General features: G+C 40.2%; 1 protein-coding gene across 6 annotated transcripts in view; it reads left to right on the top strand.

The window, feature by feature from the left end:
- Nucleotides 1-20,579, top strand: part of LOC144471027 (venom dipeptidyl peptidase 4) — a 370,685-nt gene that overhangs the window by 172,187 nt on the left and 177,919 nt on the right. For all 6 annotated transcript variants that reach the window (XM_078182680.1, XM_078182678.1, XM_078182679.1 and 3 more), the window contains one exon: nucleotides 11,775-11,827. In XM_078182680.1, the coding sequence (XP_078038806.1) occupies nucleotides 11,775-11,827 (53 nt within the window). The remainder of the gene's footprint in view (nucleotides 1-11,774; nucleotides 11,828-20,579) is intronic.

The following is a 20,579-nucleotide window of genomic DNA, read 5'->3' as shown; positions in this document are numbered from 1 at the left end:
AGAGAGAGAGAGAGATACGATTCTCGCAAATATTTTCGCGGCGGATTTTTCGGCTGGCCGAGCACCACCGACGAGAATTGATTTACAGGTCAAAGATAATGGCCCGGCGTGGCAGCGACAGGCAAGTTAAATCTTGATATCGGGACGGAATTTGTTTTTTAATTTGCCGGCTGGCGAAGCACGCGGCGGCCGCGACGCGGGGCTCAGGTGAAATCATGGTCGGCGCGTAGGGGTTGAACGGGTTTTTCGGTGTTCGGCGGAAAGTGATCCGATTAATCGTTTATGATCACCGGTAACGCGAACTTGTGTTCGCGATTAAGTATTGGGAGTTATTAAGCAATGGTTGGAGAATGATTCAAGTATTATCGATTGAGGAATAACTTACTTGTAATTCTTAACGATTCGCTTCATTTAAAATTGGAACATACCATATTATTCACATCGTTATGAACCTAACCTTAACCCTTTGCAGACGGAGCCATTTTAAGTAAAAAATCGAGATATTTGTTTAGACTTCTAGCGTTACCATTTTATAAAACTTGGAGCATTTCATATATTATGGAATTGCATTTTGTGACTCGTGCAACAATTAACAACTCTTAACAATTTTCTAAATATAAACAAATATGACAAAAATTATTTTGAAACATGGTATGGTTATTTTTAGTGGCGATTTAATTTATATCACACAAAAGGGACTTACTAGCCCGTTAATAAAGAATAATAATAATAATAATAATTAATAAATAAACAAATGTAATCGTTGGTCATGGACGATGGTAAAGGATTATAAAAATACTGTTTCTAGTGTTATTTATTTCACACAATTAAGTGGCAGGTAATTGAATAATTCTTATGGCAAATTAATTCTCATGAAATCCTTTTAAATAATGAAATAAATCCTATCTTAAATCAATTTTAATTCAATTTCATTTGCAGTTAATTCAATAATTCCCATGTCAGATTATTTGTTATTTTATTCCGGTATTATGATATCGATAACAATATATAGGATTAATAAATATAATAATATACAATAATAATGATACTATACAAATATAAATAAGAAACCAATGAAACAATGTTTACCGATGCATCCCATTATCAAGCAACAGATTAACGATTCCAATTACCATTTCTTAACGAATTCGAAAAACTGTCGGCCCGGTAATTGTTTATGGCAACGTTAATTCCTCGCCAGGATGCTGTTCGGTACCCGGAATATCGCGGACGCGATCATTAAGGCGGCGCAGCGAAATTTGGGGCGCGATCGCGCTACCGTTCGATACCAATTAGTGGAATAATAGTTGCGCGGCGCCGGGTATACACGTATGATGCAGCTACTGCAGAGACAGGCCGAGAAAGAACCTCATTAAACAAATCATCGGCAAAGGGAAAGGAGCATCCGCCGTTGCGGCGACTAATTACATTTGCGCAATATGTTGTCCCGGACACGACAAAGCGAGCCGGATTCCGTGCCGCGACAACCGATTGTGTACCGTGCCGATGTTATTATTGTTAACAATGCCAGGTTCGCTCGCGCTGGAACTCTGGTCCGCGCGCCGTAATCGCGGCTAATTAAACAATTCGCCGAAGATAATGGCGGACGCGAGCACCGGAAACAAAGATTCGACCGCGCCCCGGTCGTATTTATTTCGCTCGTCATCGGACAGAGTTCAATGACCGATAACTTTGCCGGAAAAAATCGCGGCGACTTCGTTCCGCCCTCGAATTAAAGAGGAATGTTCGAACTTCGTTGCGGCGGAAACGGCGTTTACGGAAAAAATTTTCCCGGCTTTACAGCGAGCGTTGAATTTCGGCGGGATCGAAGCGGTAATTCGCGAGAATTTGTCGATCTTCGAACAGCTGCGGCTCCGCTCGAAGTCGTCGTAAAATCGCGATGCTTTTTTTTTCTTAAATCGAAGCTCGAAGTCTCTGCTTTACGAGAGGGTGTCTTGGGTTTTCTTAATATCGTCCGCGCGGCCGCGGTAATCGAAGTTCCGTCGGCGTGTTCGCGGTACCGTGCGAGAGGGTGGTTCAACGACGGTGGAAAAATCACCGTGGTCGAAGAACGCGGCGAACTTCGGAATCGGTTCGCGGATAGCCGGGCAAACAGAGACTCGAAGTTCCGGGGAACTCGGGCGCCGGAAATCTTCCGAAGGGAGCGAGGAAAATAATCCGTTAATCGGCGGACAAACGACGGGAATCGGTTTGGAAATAACCTGGACATTTGCGATCGCTTCGATTCGCGCAACTCGCTCGAAGTTTAATTGCACCGCCATTTTGCGAACAATCCTGCGGAAATATTGAACGCCGCGCGGGGGAGTATTAGGTACGATACACAACAGTTATTAATTGTTTTTAGTTGGTCGTAACATTTTCAATCAATTTCGAACACTTTGAAACAGCTTCTAGCGGTTTTTCATGATTTGCAACAGTTTTTAATGGTTGTTAACAGCTTACAAAAGTCTATAATAGTTTTCGATGTTTTAAAATAGTTTTTAATATCGTTTAACACTTTGCAATAATTTGATAACATTTTTAAATATTTTATAATAGTTTTTCATACTTGTTCATTGCCTTATACAGTTTTTCATAGTCTCTAAATTGTTTTACAATTCTTTCGATAATTATATTATCTTTACAGAGTGCGAATAGTAATAACTGTATGATTTTTAATATCCAACATTATTCTTACTGTGTTAAAATATCAATAATAAATAATATTTAAATAGTCAGGTTATAGTTACCTCTGTTTCTTTGTCACTATTCCAATTATTTTATAATTAGTTTTGCAATCATTCCTGTCAAGTTGAAACGCTATAAGCCATTAGGTAGGCACATTTGCGACACGTTCAATAATTTAACAATAATAAATTATTAAAAATGGTAAATAAATGACCGGTGGAAAGATCCTCGAATATTCCGGGGCCGACGACTTTTTAAGACTACGGTCGCAGGAACAACCGGTAAACAATCGCAGAACGGTCGTGGTTTTCGAAGGACACGGCCGGTTATAATTCGCGAAAGTTTTAATCACTTTATAGGCCAGCGGGAAAAACTTTGATAAGCATAATAGCCACGATAAGAGTTCCGGTAACTTGTTAAACTCTCGCGCGCAGTTTCGGCAAGGACGCGGAATTATGCATCAGCGGGCGCGCGCGCGCCTCTGCGCTGGATACCATAGAAAACAATAGCCGCAAGGGCGGGGATGCTTATTAATCGTGTTTGAAGGAATAATCGATCAGCCGCGGCGCTGTTGACGATAACTTTTCCCGAATTTTCCGGTGAATCTCGATATTACCACGTGTATTTCATCGTGCAATGACAAACTTCTACGGTAAACAGCAACTGCTCGCTTAATATAAACAGTGGTGCCGAATTAATATTCTGATGATTACCGATTAACCGCGAATCGATGCGTTAACTCTCCATCGTAAACGTCATAGGAATTTTCTAATTGGGGAATTCACTTTAAAATATTCTTTAAATATCGTTTCTTAATATTTAATAATATTTTATGATATCTTGTACTATTTCATAGTATTTATTTATTATTATCGTTCATTCGTTATGTCATGTTATATTTTTCATCATATTATATTATATTATTCACCATATTATACGATATTATGCATTCATATATATTTTTCATTTTTCATAATGTTCTAATTGGAGAATTCACTTTAAAATATTCGTTAAACATCGTCTCTTAATATTTAATAATATTTTATAATATCTTGTACTATTTCATAGTATTTATTTATTTATTATTATGATTCATTCATTATGTCATGTTATATTATTCATCATATTATATTATTTACCACATTATATCCTATTATGCATTCGTATATATTTTTCATTATTCATACCAACTGCCCAAATCGTCAGCTATATAATTAGAATAATCACAGCGCATCCTCAATCGCATTAACTTTAAAATATCAGCAGTACTGCACTTATATTAATGGCGGCCGTCAGCTAGCGCCACCTGCAAAGAAGATGGCGTCCGAGTGCCTCTCCATCTCGCGACTTTAAATAGACTTTTCTCGCGAACCAGACCCAAGACAAACATTCTATTGGCCACAAATTCTTCAGAAAGATGGCAAGAATCGTTTGTATACAATCTCCAACGCATTTTGCCCGATTGTTCGTCGGTAAACGTAGGAATGCGGCCACAGCCGGTTCTGGCTAGAGTTCGCGCCGAGATTCTCTCTTACGGATTCAGTTTCGTTAACGCGAACAATCGCGATTGTTGCCGCCGAGTCCGCGGTCGTAACATCCTCTCCTTACGATCGCGGAAAATTTCACGGCGAGCGTCGTTCTCGCTCGGCGAAACGCATGGCCGCGTCGGAAATCCCGTCGTCGCCGACGCGATTATGAAGAATTCACAGACGGCGCGTTTAAGCGTCGCCCTTATGAAATATTCTGCGCCCCGCTTGTTTGTTTGATGTTTGCCGGGTGGGGTGGGCGGAAGGATGGAGAGCAGCAGGGTGTATCCCATTGGTGCGGCGCGAGCAAGCGTGCGCGTTTTAATGACGATCCCATTATACGCGGTTTCTTAATGCGACTTAAATGGCCGTATTTCTGCCGCGAGGATAAATAAATGATAGCGAAATACCGGCGCGCGCGATCCTTTCTTCGTCGGATGAACGATGGCCGTGACAATAACGAGGAAACGAAAGCTTTTCCTACGGTGTAATGATTAGACCGCGGATTTCTAGGATTTCAAACGAAATTGGGTGGCCGCGCTGTTATTCAAGCACAATCTTGCTGGAGGAATTCTTTCGAATTACAATTCGAATCATTACTTCTTTTTATTCCAATATTGTATTATTGGAATTATAGTTAAAATGATTTTGTCCTCTTTTGTATTTTTATATTAAATCTTCGATATATATCTATATATACATATATGTATACCTTTATTGAAATATATAATTATAAATCAAATATAAAGTCAAACCAAGCTCTAAAGACTAGAACATACTGAAATATATTAAACTATACTAAAGTATACTAAAATATATTAAACTATAGCATAGTATACTAAAATATATCAAACTATAGTATAGTATACTAAAATATATTAAACTATACTAAATTATATTAAAATTTAATAAACCATAATAAAGTATACTAAAATATTTTAAGCTATACTACATTATATTAAAATTTAATAGACCATAATAAACTATACTAAAATGTACTAAAAATCATCATTTGTTTATCATGGACTCTATGTGGGTGGCTGGACCAGTTTCCAGTGTTCTTTCGTCACGTGACGCGCCGCGGTAGATCTCGGTGTCGGTTTCGGATTTCATTAGCCGCGCGTTAGAAGTTTAATTGCTTTGATCTTATCGAGTGAACCGGGCGCGCGCGCGTGGCCGCGTGAAATTATAAAGTCGCTCAGCTGCCGCACGCGGGAACCAAATTACCAATTTGGAGGGGAGGGTGCGTCGCGTCGATTCTCGAGCGCCCGCGAATATTTCGCAGGCCGCCGGAAGTCTGCGGCAACCGCCGACTAGATTAGAAAGCTGTGTCGTGACCGAGCTCTCTCCCATACGGGAGTTTAGAAAACTGGAAAATCCCATCAATCGATCCCTGGTTACGTCGCCCCGGTATCCGAACTCGGGCCGACAACCCCGCCGGGCTAAACTTCGCAAAATGTAAATGCGCCCGCGGTATCGACCGGAATGCCGCGGGATTCCGGGCTTCGGTTGACAAAAGAGAACAATTTATTTAGTGAAAAAATTACGTATTCGCAGAGCGGATTATACGATCCCAAAAAAAAGAAAAATCTTCGAGCTTTGGCTACGATAAAATACATTCAATTTATTGAAAACGATAAATGGTAGAATAAAATTCGTGGCACGCCTCTAAAATGAACGTGCCTTTTTATTTATTTAACGTGTTACGGTCGAAGTTTTATTTTTCCATACATAATACCAGATTTGTTTTTGTTTTTTTGTTATTAACTTTACAGACAATTTTTGCGAATTCTGTGTCAAAAGATTTCAATAAAAATATTTAATTATGATAAATAAATTATGTATTACATTTAAATAAAAGAAATTCATTATTTATCGTACTCGATAAAGATGAAGTTAATTAAAATAATTAAAGTTACTCGATGCAGTTACTAAATGCAATTAACTCTATGTCTGAATAATTCGAGAACTTCACCGTTTTCGATTTTATGAAATAAATAATTAATTGAATATCGACGAAAACAATTGATAAATTCAACGATATATTCTTTCATAAATATAACTTTAATAAAAGAAGCAGTCTTCTGTTTTCTGAAGCAAAGATAGGAGTAGGAGATTGAAGAGACAAGATCCAAGTTGGGGAGCATAAAGTACTTCTCGGCAGGCCGCGACACGTGACGTCGACGTCGACGGGAAATCGAAGGCGGTCGAGTCCCAAATTGAATCGTGCAAGCCGAAGCCGCAAGACCCCGGGCTTGTCCCATAAAATTGTGCTCCCATAGTTCGAGATTTAATTACAAAATCGAGGCTCGCTCGGCGTCGCGGCCGCCGCACTCCCACCAAAACGGAACTCCCGAACTTCTCCGCTCCGGATCGGCCCGCAAATTCGATGCGGTTCGAAGTCTCGACATTTCTCCGCGAAATCCACCCCTCCACACGCGACATCAACTGCGCGCGATTATTTTCCGCATCGCCGAATTGTTAAACAATCCGTAAACTTTCTTCGTCGTCCACGTCCTTTACGAACGGTCTTTATACAGTTCTAGCTTTTGAAATAATTGTTCTCGTTATTTGAAAAAATTTAATATATCCTTCGAATGTTGCTAAATAAACGTAAAACGTTGCAAAATGAAATATTAAGCGGTCTAAATAATTTTTACGGGCGGGTGAATTTAATGGTCGAGAGGGTTTTGCTTTAACCGTTTTCAAAGGTTCCGGCTTTTATCGCTGTGATATTCATTAAAAATTTATAATTTTTGCCGTAAATAATTTGTTAAATAATGTTGCTTAATAAATATAGAATATTAAATATTTTAATCAATCATTAAGGCCGAATAAAAGTAATGATTGAAGGGGTTGTTTTACAGTTTCCAAAGGACTTACTTTCACCGTTATAATATTCGTAAATAAATTATTATTATTACCTCGAAAAAATGTTAATACAACGTGCATTTCTGCTAGTCTGAACACCGTAATCGTCGTTTCAATCTACAGGCCCCAGATATCGTGGACGTTAACAACGAAAATTTGCCTCGAAAATTCAAACATTTATGGAGTGTCTTGCGGCGATTCGTTTGAAAATTCGCGATACCGGCGGCCTTTATCTCTGGCGCAGCACGCGGAAAATTCTCCGCGTAGATCGATTAACGAAAAACAGCCGGATTTCGGCAATAAATAACGAAAGGTTCCGCGCGGGATGGGGTTGCGGGCCCCGCGATACCATCGAACACGCCATCGACACTGATACCAAAGGATTCACGACCCCTATCCACCATTCTCCTGCACACGGATACACGCACGTACACACAGAGACAGAGAGAACCATGACCACAGAGCCACGCAAACGCGTACACGGGCATATAGAAGCGTGACGATGGCTGCCATCGCACACGCTCTTTTGCCACCATTAACTCTTTCAGAACGCAGCGCCGTGCATCATGTTCAACCCGATAAGAGTGGTATAATGCTACTTTAACGTGTTGCTCGGCCGTGTTGATTATTATCGATCGCGAAACCTCATTGCTACTACGGGACAATTCGCGCTTTGCCGTGTCGTTTCACGCGCCGTTTCATCAAACTGTTAGCGTGCGTTTATTAATCCTTGAACTTTCGAGCGGACAAGGCGCTACGGCGATGCTCGCGTGTACCCGGCGAGCATGACAGGAAATGCTTAGCATCGACGATTTTCTGCCGGGCTTCGGGTACAATTACCGTCTGGAAATCGTTGAAAAATGTATTTCCGTTTAATGCAGGGTTTTATTGAATTTATTAATACGATTAAAAACGCTCTGCGGTACTTGTAATAATTAGACTGCAGATTTGATGTGTTTCATATTGAATAAAATATATTAAATCTTTTCATTATTTTATCTTGGTTATCGCCAGTTAATCTTTCGTTTAAAAAAATTTAATATATGCGTCTGTTGTTGTTTGATAAATATAGAATGTTGCGAAATGTAATCGTGTTTGAATGATTTTTAGGTCATATGAATTTAATGACTGTGGGGGTTGTTTTTACTGTTTTCGAAAGCTCTCACTTGTGCCGCAATAAATATGCGATGTTAGGAAGTGTAATATCAAATATTTTAAACAATTTTTATGGACGAATGAATTTAATGGTTGATATCTGCCAAAATTGCTTGCTTTCACCGCTATAATATTCATCAAAAAGTTGTTATTATCACTCGAAATAATTTTAATATATCCGTCAAATATTGCTCAATGAACGTAGAATATTTCCAAATGTGTTATTAAATATTTTATATCATCTTCAGGGACGGACGAATTTAATGATTTGGGGGTTGTTTCAACCGTTTCCAAAGGCTCTGATTTTCGCCGCTGTAATATTCGTTAAATAATTAAAAAATTATAATAACATTACCGAAAATAGTCGGTTAACAATATGTTCACTGAAAAATCTTCGCTAAACAAAATGTTTATATTACTTTCAGGGACGGATGAATTTAATGATTTGGGGGTTGTTTCAACCGTTTCCAAAGGCTCTGATTTTCGCCGCTGTAATATTCGTTAAATAATTAAAAAATTATAATAACCTTACCGAGAAATAGTCGGTTAACACAATAGGTTCACTGAAAAATCTTCGCTAAACAAAATGTTTATATCACTTTCAGGGACGGACGAATTTAATGATTTGGGGGTTGTTTCAACCGTTTCCAAAGGCTCCGATTTTCGCCGCTGTAATAATTAAATAATTAAAAAATCTTCGTTGAATAACCTTACTGAAAAATGGTCGGGTAACAATAGGTTCACTGATAAATCTTCGCTAAACAAAATGTCGACTAAAAGATCGTCACTGGGAGATCTCATTCCATAAAATGTCGCGGTTTCGCGGACGGCGGGGAATAAAACCGGCGTTTTCCACAATAATTTGATTAAGAGAGCGAAGCAATCGGCACGGTGGATGTTTTTACTGGGAATGGTAACTGTCTCGGCGCCGGGGCGCGTTAACGGTTCGTTGCACGGCGATAGAGTGAAGCGGTGGGGCGGGAAACGTGAAAAGTATTCGGATCGGGGCATAAAAAGGGAGCTCGCGCGCGGTTACCATTATTGCCTCTGGTGTCTGGTAGTCGATAGGACGGCGGCGGGCTGAATTGCCGCGTAAGAAAAATTACTACGGGCCCGATAAGGTGTTTCGGTACGACCTACGAAGCATACGGCGAACGCGGAAGTGCCATAACCACTTACATTCACAGAGATAAGGGCGCGACGCGACGCACAGTGGTTCGCTGGCGGTGGGAAACTCTTATTTTATTTGCAAATGTTATTTAGCGTGACTTTAAACAAACAAGAAGACTGTTTTCTGTTCTCTCGAAGGCAAAGTAATGTATATTTATTATCAATGTTAATAACATTTTACTATAATTATGCTAGCCAGGACATTTTGTAGAGCAATATTTTTTAACTTTCTGTTCGAAATTTATGACACATAGCTCGTTAAAATATCGGTATAAATAAATGATTAAAGACGATGGAAATTTACTGAACTTTTTGCTAAATATATATTATATTTTAAATAATTATATATTTATATCAGCGACTAAATAAAAAGAAAAACTGTTATCATGCATTATCGCTACATTATCATATATGAATTATCGAATTTTCTCCAAAATAATTTATCTCTAATAATAATAGCACACTGACGTCCCTTTGGATATAAATTAAAAGAAAAATTCTACCATATTTCCATCCCGCATTTTAACGATATATTAACATATAAATTACTAAATTTCTCTCTAACGTTGTGTTACCCGACGCGAAATAAATAAAGAAAAAAAGTTTGCGTTTTCTCCATAAAAAGAGCAGAGAAACGATTGAATTTCGTCTGAGAAACGAGCATTTCGGTGCACCGTACGGCACGAGAAGATTCTCGGGCGACACTACGCCGCGGAGAACCGGAAGTATTTATCGGGGGAGGGAATAAGAGGTAGCGGAGAAATTCAGAGCCGAGGGAAGTTCCGACCACCGCCGCCGTCGCCCCCCTCTCTACATTTGACTTCCACGGATGACGTCTCGCGCATCGCCGAGTAATTATCTCGAGGGATTGAACTTCTTATTTTACTTGACTGCGACTCCTCGTCGCGAAGCGCACGGTTCGCTGCTCAAAAATGTTCTACAGCTCGTTTGCTCTCTGCCGTTAACCGAAAATCATTGTCACGCTGGATGTCTCTCCTGTCGGAAGTTGTCTCTTAGACGGGGGTTCTGTTTAGTTGCAAATGGACTGTAAATGATCGCGAATTTATTCGGACTATAAATAATTCTCTGAAGAATTGTTCGGCCTAGTAATCAAAATAAAAGTTAGTCGTGTTCAATGTGGTATAGCAGAATGAATACGTAGGGTAGGACTATTTAGAAATAGAGGGAGCATTTTTATTGTCAAGAAATATTAATATAATATATGATATTAGTATTCTGGAAAGTTCGCCATAATTTAATATAAATCATTCTCTGACGCATTTTAAAAATATTTCTGCACCACTAAAAATAAAATACGAAATTAGACCTGAAATAATTAAATACAGGACGTACCTCACTATAGAGTACATTCTCATAACCCCTAAAATATTATCCAAAGACCCTGTACACATTTCAGAAGGCCCAGAATTTGTCTATTAATAATAATATTCTATTACAATTAATTATTATTATAATTCTATTAATAATAATTTTTCCATCTTCCAAATAATTTTACAACTGCGCAAAATTTAATTATAATTAAATCTCTGGTACAAAGGTACACTCGGCCAGCGAAATTCATTCGATTAATTCCGGGAGAATTGTCTCTGCGAGCTCTAAACAACCCTTGAATGGTGAAATGCTAACGCGGCGATTCCGAGGGTCGGCGTGGGTTTGGCCGTTAACCCTTTCGCTCCGAACGACGGATATATCCGACATCCACGTGGATACTCGCAGAGCTGAACGACGGATATATCCGTCATCCACATAGAAACTCGCAAAGTCGAACGACGAATATATCCGTCGAGTGGATGCCGCGTATACGCGGCGCTCGGCGCAAAAGGGTTAAAGACGTAAGTGCGAACATCGAAGACTGCCGACGCGCACCATGCGCATCATGCGCGGCGCGTTGTCTCGTTCAGCGGCGCAACTCCCGCGGAACGGACTGCCGTAGCGAAAGGGTTAACAAACTTAGAACGCGAGGAGACCGTTGTATCCGAAAAATGAGCGCTCGCCGGGAAAACGGTTCCTTAAATTCGTCGGCGGCGTTCCGAGGCCGCGGGAACAAACAGAAGCTAATCCAAGAGAGGCTAATAGAGCCGACAGCATCTGGGCCCGGTGAGCGGAGAGGCAGAAGCTGATCTCGCAATCAGCGATCTCCCCGTGGCCCTCCGGCGGGTGCCACGGTCGCGCGGCAGGCCGAAATAATTAAAAAAAAGGTAACGAACGGGGGTGGAGCGACGAGCCACGCTCGCGCAGCCCTAACCCGAGGCGTTCGTTCAACCCTTTAAAAACGTGGCGGGCATCCAATTTGCCCTCTACCCGACTAATAAACATTCACCGTTCCTCTTCTTTCTGTTGCAGCTCTATCGGCACACGTACCTGGCCCACTACAGGATCGTGAACCTGAGAACCTTGTAAGTAAACGAGCGTCCCCCAGTCACCCCCCACCCTTTCTCTCGAGGGGAGAACCGTTCTCGCTCCTCCCCTCTCCTTCCCTCCCTCCGGCCGCCGTTTAGGATAATCGTATCTCAAACTTATTCCGCGGGCCGGGTTTAGATTTGCATTTTAATCTTCCCGCCACCGTCGGCTGGTAACGGCGGCCCGCTCTCGCAAATTACGACGGCCGACCCCCGCGAATTTCAACCCCTGTCTCGAGACCGCGACGCTGTCTCGCGCGTCGACGACGCCGCGGAAACAGGTTCGTACAACCGTCGAATACGGAGATTCTTCAGAGATTGTTTTCCACCGCCGGGGGTTAATATCGTTTTCGTAATTCTTTAACGGTTATTTCTTTTTGTAACGCTGTGCTGTGTAGAATTGTTTTTGCTTTAGGTGGTTGGACAGAGTAATCGATTTAGTACGAGATTTGATTTTTAAAGAGGTTGATAATAAATTAAGGAAACTTAGGAGGAACTAATTGACACTATGTGGTTTTATAGTAAAAGAATTGATCTTTTGGTTGATTTAAAGTAGAATCAAATTGATTGTTTAGTTTTTTTTGTTATCGTGTTCTAAACAAGTGTTTCATTCATGACAGTTCCTACCTAGGATCTAATTCTCAATGGTATAAAAAATAAATGCAGTAGACATAGAATAAACTAATTGACACGATAGAAAAAGCTAAATAAAATAGAATAAGCTAGGTTTATCTTTAGTTACTTTTTTTATCTTATTCCAAAAAAAATCTCAGTGATAGCAATTCCTCCAAAAAGCGCACTATCTAAAAAGATATTAAAAATCTTGTTGCTATTCTATCTCCCATTAACAAGTTCCATGCCATGTGTACCACCTGTGGTACATGCAGTCATATTTATTTAATGCGCTGAAAACATATATTTTATGACAAATTCTGTAAAATATATTTCAATCAAACAAATGATGCATTATACAAAATGCAGTATAGAACAAAACACATAAGTTTATTTGTTATATATACAGTAATTAATAATTACATTTAATATATCACTCTTTAGTGAAAATATCAAATGGCCTGAACGACAAGTCAGGCAAAAATGGCTTGGCACGGAACGTGTTAACCCTTTGCACTCGAAGCCGTTTCAGCTTTAAATCTAAAATAATTTTTCTGTCTTGTAGTATTTTCATTTTAATGGACGAAGTGTAATTGAAATATACCAAATTAATTTTCTTCATTCATACTAACAGTGCCATATTTAACAATTTTTTTTAGAATTAAACATTGTTGTTATAAAAATTATTTGAAAGGATGAAAGAACAATATCAGTGGTGCCTGAGAGTCACCATTCAAAGATTTAAAGAACCAACCTCGCCCGACTATTTTAACCTAAAATAAAACGAACCATTAATACAATACCTTATCCGATCCGAAAATACCGTATTCGCGACGGTTCTTCTAACAATGCCCTCGACCGCCTCGGTCAGCAAACTCGAAAATAGCCGAGGAAAGTTCGTAGCCTCGGCAACTTTCGTAAACGTGGAACAAGGCAATATTGTTTCGGTTCGAGAAATAGTCGTCTCGGAAGACAAGAGTTCACCCTTTACGAACAAAAGTTCGGCCCTTGAACTCGGGCCCGTTACACGAGGACGTCGGGCAAAAGCGCGCGCGGGGCCGTCCTTCAAAACTCGAAGGGAATAAAGCAGCTCGCCTCCAGGAAAACACTGTTCAACAAGGGAACACGTGATGCTTCCCCGGAGAGTTATTCTTTAATGACTTTCGAGACGAGCGACGAAGAACAGGTGGATAACGGCCTGAAGAGAGAAGGTGGCGTAGGAGGAGGAGGTGAGGTGGAGGTGGAGGCCGCCGGTGCTGCGCGCGGAGAAATTTAAATTCCTCGTGCGCCTCTCTGAACACGAAAGCCTTTCAAATATTTGAATAAACCGCCATTTCGGTAAACACATTTTCGAAGTTCTTTGAAGCCACGCGCCGACTATACGTCGGGGCCGGTTCCACTCTTTATTACTTCGAACGGCTACGGAAAAATCGGACCGAAGAATGAAACGGTTTATTGCGATTTACGAGACTCTTTGAGCCGCGGCTGTTTGATTAGAAGGGGAATGGAACGTTTCCGGGGGGCCATTGATTCGCGATACTGTGTGCGTTATGGCAGATAAACAGACTAGGAAGGGACATCAGGCGAAACGGAAACGTTCTTTGACAATTTGTTACAAAGATCGGTCGATCGGAAATTCGTTCTTCTTTCTCTTATACCTTCTTAATTTCTTCAATATTTTCCTTAGTTTTCTCAATAATTTTAACCCTTTGTCGTCCGCGCATATTTCGCGATCCGCTTATCCGTTTGGTATTGTTTATTTAGAATTTTGTCGAATCCTTAATTTTCGTGTATTCCTTTTCTATTCATTATTGTTCCAGTTAAATGACATTGCATATTAATTAATCTTCAGCCAAGTACACGATTAATAGTACTTTTGATATTTAGTACTTAATAATAATAGTACTTTTGATATAATAGTACTTTCATAATTCTATATAGTCCAGGTTATTATCGCTAATAAATAGATAGCTCATTTTAGTGAAAAATACAAATGTAAATTAGGAATATTATTTTTAATGTCGAGGTATCGTGTTCCTTAAATAAATTGATTCGCTACAAGAGAACAAAATCAAATGATCAAAATCAAAAAATTAAATTTAAAATGCTTGACTCTTGAAAATTGGGCTTGCGAAAATTCTTTTCTTATACTGATTTAATTGTGAAAATAGAGTTATCGTATATTTTATTGTTAAATTATTTTATATTCATCTCAATATATTCTACTATTAATTAACAATATTAACTTCGAAGAATTTAGATTAAAGAGAAAAATTAAAATAGGTTGGGGGTTGAAAATAAGGGTCGAATATTTCGGCGATTCGCTGATCCCGGTCCGCCGATGCGCGGAGAAAGAATTCGCGGCGCGGCGAGCAAATAGAAATCTGGAATTCATATTCACGGTGACAGGGACATTTTCGCGGCGGCGGCGTCGAATATCTTTTTCGAAGTAGCGAGTTAGGAATCGGCGCTAGCAGTCACCGTCCCGGTGCCAAGGAGAATGTCACCGGCAGAAATGGCAACATTTCAAGGGTTGTCGTTCGTCGACTCCTCAACGGCACGCCGCCCCCGGTTCCGTTCATTGTGCGGGTCACGTCACCGGAGTCATTCATGCGCGTTCGCCAACCCCCTCAAGTTTTTCTCCTTTAACTTATCAGGCCATTTCGCCGGTGCCACCGCCACCCTTCCCGTGTCAACCCTGTTCGGCCAGTTATTTCATTACGTTCCTCTAGCGTCTCGATTAAAACGATGCCTCGAACGGCCGCAGAGATTGCCGTCCGCCGCGGAAAAGTTCCGGATGCTTTTCTATATTTCTCAACACACAATTACGCGCTGTTAAAAAATGAATCTCGAGCTAGAAATAATAATAATGCCATCGGATGCGATCTTTGATTTTCTAGACTTTAATGTTTGATATTTTTCTTACTCGAGGTTACGTCAAGATTACTTTATTATAGTTCATATGATTTGCCTTGATGTTAGCTATTATAATATAGTAATAAAAACGTATGATTTTATTTAAAGAAATATCGATGAGATCTTTATATGTTGATGAGTTATTTATAGTATCATACGTGTCCCTGTGAACTGTGTAATTTGTTCCTCTAGCATTTTCTCTTATTGTTAATGATAACTAAGATATCGCTTCGTTTTAATAAACCACCCCTTAAGGCTCTCCTGTTAATACATTAGCTTTTTGGTTCTGGAAATTTTCGCGCAACTTTGAAAATCTGAAAAATAGCAGAACGAAAGGGTTGCAAGAAAAACGTAGCGGGTGCAGCTTATACCGTCGCCTTAAGAGGGATTTTCCGGTGTCAAAGGCAACACCGCAAAAGAGCAAGAAGGGGGGGGGGTGGCAGTTATCTCGCTCGCAGGATCCAAAGGGCTAATCTTTCAAAAGCTGGTTCAATATCGTCCTTCCAACTGTTGCCAATGTTTCGGCCGAATGTTTTCAATGGTCTTTGAAAAGTTCCGCGACTATCCGGCAGGATCTCATTGAGGATGCGCGGCCGGCTATCTGCCGAGCGGGGCTCCTTTTTCGACGGACTCTCCTCTCAACCGTCGCCCGTTTCTTTCGCGACAATCCCGTTTTGCTGGAAGACAGCCCCGGGAACAACTCGCCGGCAAATATTACCTTTCAGTGGCTGTCGTTTCTGCTCTCAAGAGTTTAATCTCCGGCAAAGTTTGCCGGTGTAGTGGACGGGCCGGAGCATACCCCCGGGGAGCGAGCCCGGTCTCGCGTGGACACGTGGCCTAACAAGGAAACGTTTCCAAGTGTGACACGCCGATTTTAATGAGACTTTAGTATAATGCAGTCCGCCGGCAAACATTCGCGCCCGGTCTTTTATACCGGCGTTGATATCGCTACCGGCGAACATTGTTCCATTGTTTATTCGGTTCATTAGTCGGCGTGTTTGTTACCGAGAAAATTCGTGTCTAGTCAAATTATTATTTACGAAGTTTGGTATTCAGGAGGTTATTATCGAGTAATTTTATCATTTGCAGATGTCTGTATTTAGAAGGTTTATCGTCTTCGAAGTTTCCTATTCACAAAGTTCACTGTTCCAAATAGTGCAAAAAAAAGAAATAAAAACATCTTTTATTCAACACATTTCGCATCAGCATGATTTTTACTTTAATTAAACTTTGTATAAGATCATAATTCTTGCTTAATTTATCAGAAATATCTTCCGAGTTCAAGGGGTTAATATTACACAAACTATACGAACGAACGAAACATAATTTACCCAACAACAACCTTAAAATTGTTTCCTTTACTTTAGCATAAAATTGAAATATATTATTCTGTTACCCTAACATTATTACTTGTTCCTCTCCTTAAAAACTATCTCCGTGGTAAATCTTACAAATCCATAAGCGAAATAAAAACGCACCCTAAATGAATATTTTGCAAATCAGCTTCAACAATTTTGGAAAGAGAGCATAGTGAGGCTTCCTGAGAGAAGAATATATAACATAATAAATTCGCCTTAAACAACAAATATCGTGTATTCATTTCGCCTAAAAAAAGTGAAGAAACTTATGGGACACCCTAATATATCGACACAGCTAAGTGGTTAAAATCGACGTGTTACAGCGGAGAAAGTTCCTTTGTAGGGGAGGTCTGGCCAAACGCGAGGTGTTGCAAAGGAGAAAGGAGGTGGATAGAGGGCCGAGCCTCGCAATTACAACTCGATAATACTGAAGCCTGACATTCTTTCTCCTCTGTAATTCCGGCCACTTCAATTCCAGCAATTTCGCTGCAATTGCGCCTCCAACGTCAAAGCTACGAAGACGGTCACTCTCTCTCTCTTTCTCTCGCTCTCTCTTTCTCTCTCTATTTCTCCCCACCCTGTAGCTCTTTGTTCTTGATCGCTAATTGGAATCGTTTGTTGGCCACGGCCAGTGTATGATAAAGAATCTCGCGGGGCCAACCGGCGAACGGAATCGTTCTGAAACTTTTCGCGGGCGGGGAAGAGGGTGGGGGGCGGAGGCGGAGGCGGCGGCGGCCAGCAAGTTTTCTTTTATGCCTCTCTCAGCCGAGCCAAGCTCTCAAGGCTTTTAAAGCTTTCCGAGCGCGTCGAGAGCTATGAAACGTTCGGGAAAAAATGCTGGCCACGTAACGTTTTTCTTAAACATTCAGGCCCACGGTGTCCCACCTCTCCTCCCTCTCTCTCTCTCTCTCTCTCTATTTTCCTGCCTCTTTCGGGCACGGTTTAAGGGCTGGCCAACTTTCCGAGAGGAAAATGATGTTGCGAAAATCCCGGTGAATTATGCAGCGGTCGTTAAATAATAAATGGCTAATTATGTTGGGGGTCTTATGGGCGCAGGACCTGGTCCAAGTTTCTCGCTGCGCCGCCCAATTACTGTGCGGCAAGCTACCACAATCTTCCACGGCGACGTTCAGGGCGTTGTTTCTTCGCGATCGCGGGATTTCACGAGTTTTGCGGGGGTAATTACTGTGTCGATTGCGTTATGGGATAGACGTTTTATTGGTTAGCTTGTCGTTTCGTTGGTTTTTAACTTGTCGAAATTGTTCCGCGTTTGATTCTATTTTCTGCGATTTTTTGTTTCGTGGAACACTCTGCAGGCTTGGTGTTTATTAGTTATAGAGTTTGTTGCTCGTATAGTTTACTGTTTTACGAGGTTTATTATTCACGAGGTTTAATATTCGCCAAATTGTTTTTTATTTACAGAATTTATTGTCCTCAAAATTGACTATTTACAAAGCATATTATTTCACGATTCCAATGCAAAAACCATGAAAAATATCACTTTGTATTCTATTAAATATATATTGAAATACAGTACGCGGAAAATTTCCAACACACAAAAATGTTGACAAAATCAACCAACACACATTTAAAGAAAAAAGCTTTGGCTGTCTTCTGGAACGATGACTTAATCATCGTCGTTGAACTTCGCCCGATCATCGTCCGCCCCCGCGTTAACCTAATCATTTTCGGCCGCGTTTACTTAATCATCTTCCGCGCCGCGCCGTTGACTTAATCATCGCCGGTCCGCGTTGACTTAATCATCGTCGTACACGTACCCGCTGTCATAATGACGAACTTTCGGGCGAGCAAACTCGGCCGGGTCCAGGAAAATGGCGGCGCTTGCCGGGGTAATTAAATTGCAGAGTTCCATCGAGCGGTCGCCTTTCGTCGTCCGCGAAGCCAGATCGAGTTAATCCGCGGAACTCCGTGCGGAACGATAAACGTAAAATAAACCGCGGCAAGCCGGGCCGCATGCCCCGCCGCGAAGCCGCGAAATTCAATCAAAATATTCGCGCGTCGACGCGACGCCCGCCGCCGTCTAATTTCTGTTTGATAGAGGCCCCAAAACAACGCGGCCGCGCCTATTATTTAAACATTCTCTCCGGGGGTCGCCGCGCGCTAATTTTCTTCCCCGATCCGGGTCAAACGAATTCGTTTAACGAGAGTAAAATGGTTCGTTCGGTGGATTACATGTTACCGTGGACGGCGGCGTATGATTCATTTAATTTTATATGTTGATTCGAAGTGGGATATATTTTTGTGTTAGTTAGGACATTATACTAACTATTTTAACTTACTACTTATGCTTCATAAATTGTATAATATATATTTTAACGTATTTAATTAGAATATGATTATAATATATAATATAATACGTTTCATTCTAATATACTATATAACATTTAATTATAGTACATACTATAACATTTTCAATTGTAATATATAATACAGTATATTTCATTCTTATACACAGCATAGCGCATTTAATTTTATGACACACTATAGCGACTTTAATTATAATATATATAATTCTCATATGTTTGTATAAATTGCTAACTCATTTAAAATATTATTTACAATACATAATATAGTATACACGATCGTAATAAATTAATATCCATTATTAAATCAATTCCTTATTAATATTAACATTCGTGACATCCCTCGTAGGATAATTGAATATAAAGAAAAACTTGAACATATCATATTTAATAAAGATAAAGTAAACTATTCTTATTATTAAAGTTTTAACTATTACTTTAAATATTATCTCAGTACTAAATTTAAATATTATTTAAATAATATGAAGTATGGCCAAGACATCGAATGAAGGAATTTGTGAATCTGCCAATAAATAAATAGCGCCATAAACTATCAGACGATTGAAATTAGATAATTAAAATTTGCAAATATGCCAGCTACTTGCTATGAAAACTGGCATACTCTCTCCCCGACCGCAAGCATCACAGTTTGGTGTTCGCCAAGCGGAATTCACGGGAGGTCGGGTTTTCGTAGTCCGTGCGGAATAAAAATCGCGGGAATTCCGTGCGTGAACGGTCCGCCGTGGAGCCATCGATCGTAATCAAATTCGTTTAAACGACTTGATCCGGAGCACAGGAGGCCTGATTGAACAAACAGAGCCCGGGGGGCAACGAGGTAACAAGCGAAATTCTTTTACGTCGCGTCGCGTCGCCGCGACGATTCCAATGAAATTTTTGCAATCCGCCGAAAAACAACCGATCGCAACAGACGGTCCTATTAACCGCGGACAACGAGTAATCGGACGAGTGCGGTCCGATTCCGGTCGGACGATCAAGTTTCATTAAAACGCTCTCTCTCTCTTCCACTCCCCTTCCTTCTCTCTCTCTCTCTCGATTGCCAAGCTCCGCCGTTTCCAAAGAATCGTCTATGCCAGCGACGATGCTATTTCGGTGGCCAATCGTCGATCGACGGATCTCTTCGCATTCCTCGCTTTTATTAATTTCACGATGCTGTGGAAATAAACTTTTAGTCATTTTTTTTACGATAGTTTTCAAAGTGTGCATTTAACGATGATTTCGGTTCTATTGAGATTAAATTTCTTTTGTAAAATCTTCTCGACAGTGTTCATTTTTATAGATTCAAATTCATTGTTAAAAATAATACTGTAATAATACATATTCGTCAGGTTTTATTTTAAACATTCCAACGCATAAAATATGCTTACAAAATTTATTTATTTTTATGAAAGTGAAAGCGTAGTGTATTCGGTATTGCCTATAGAAGAATTTTATTCAAAGTTCAAGCGTTTGGCTGTTCGAATATTATATTACTTTAGAAAGCAAAAAATGAAAAATTAAAAATTTATGTTTGATATCATT

This window comes from Augochlora pura, chromosome 6 (assembly GCF_028453695.1).
Source record: "Augochlora pura isolate Apur16 chromosome 6, APUR_v2.2.1, whole genome shotgun sequence".
NCBI classification, from domain to species: Eukaryota; Metazoa; Arthropoda; class Insecta; order Hymenoptera; family Halictidae; genus Augochlora; species Augochlora pura.
The sequence above is the reverse complement of the archived record's forward strand: the minus strand, read 5'-3'. Positions and strand labels throughout refer to the sequence as shown.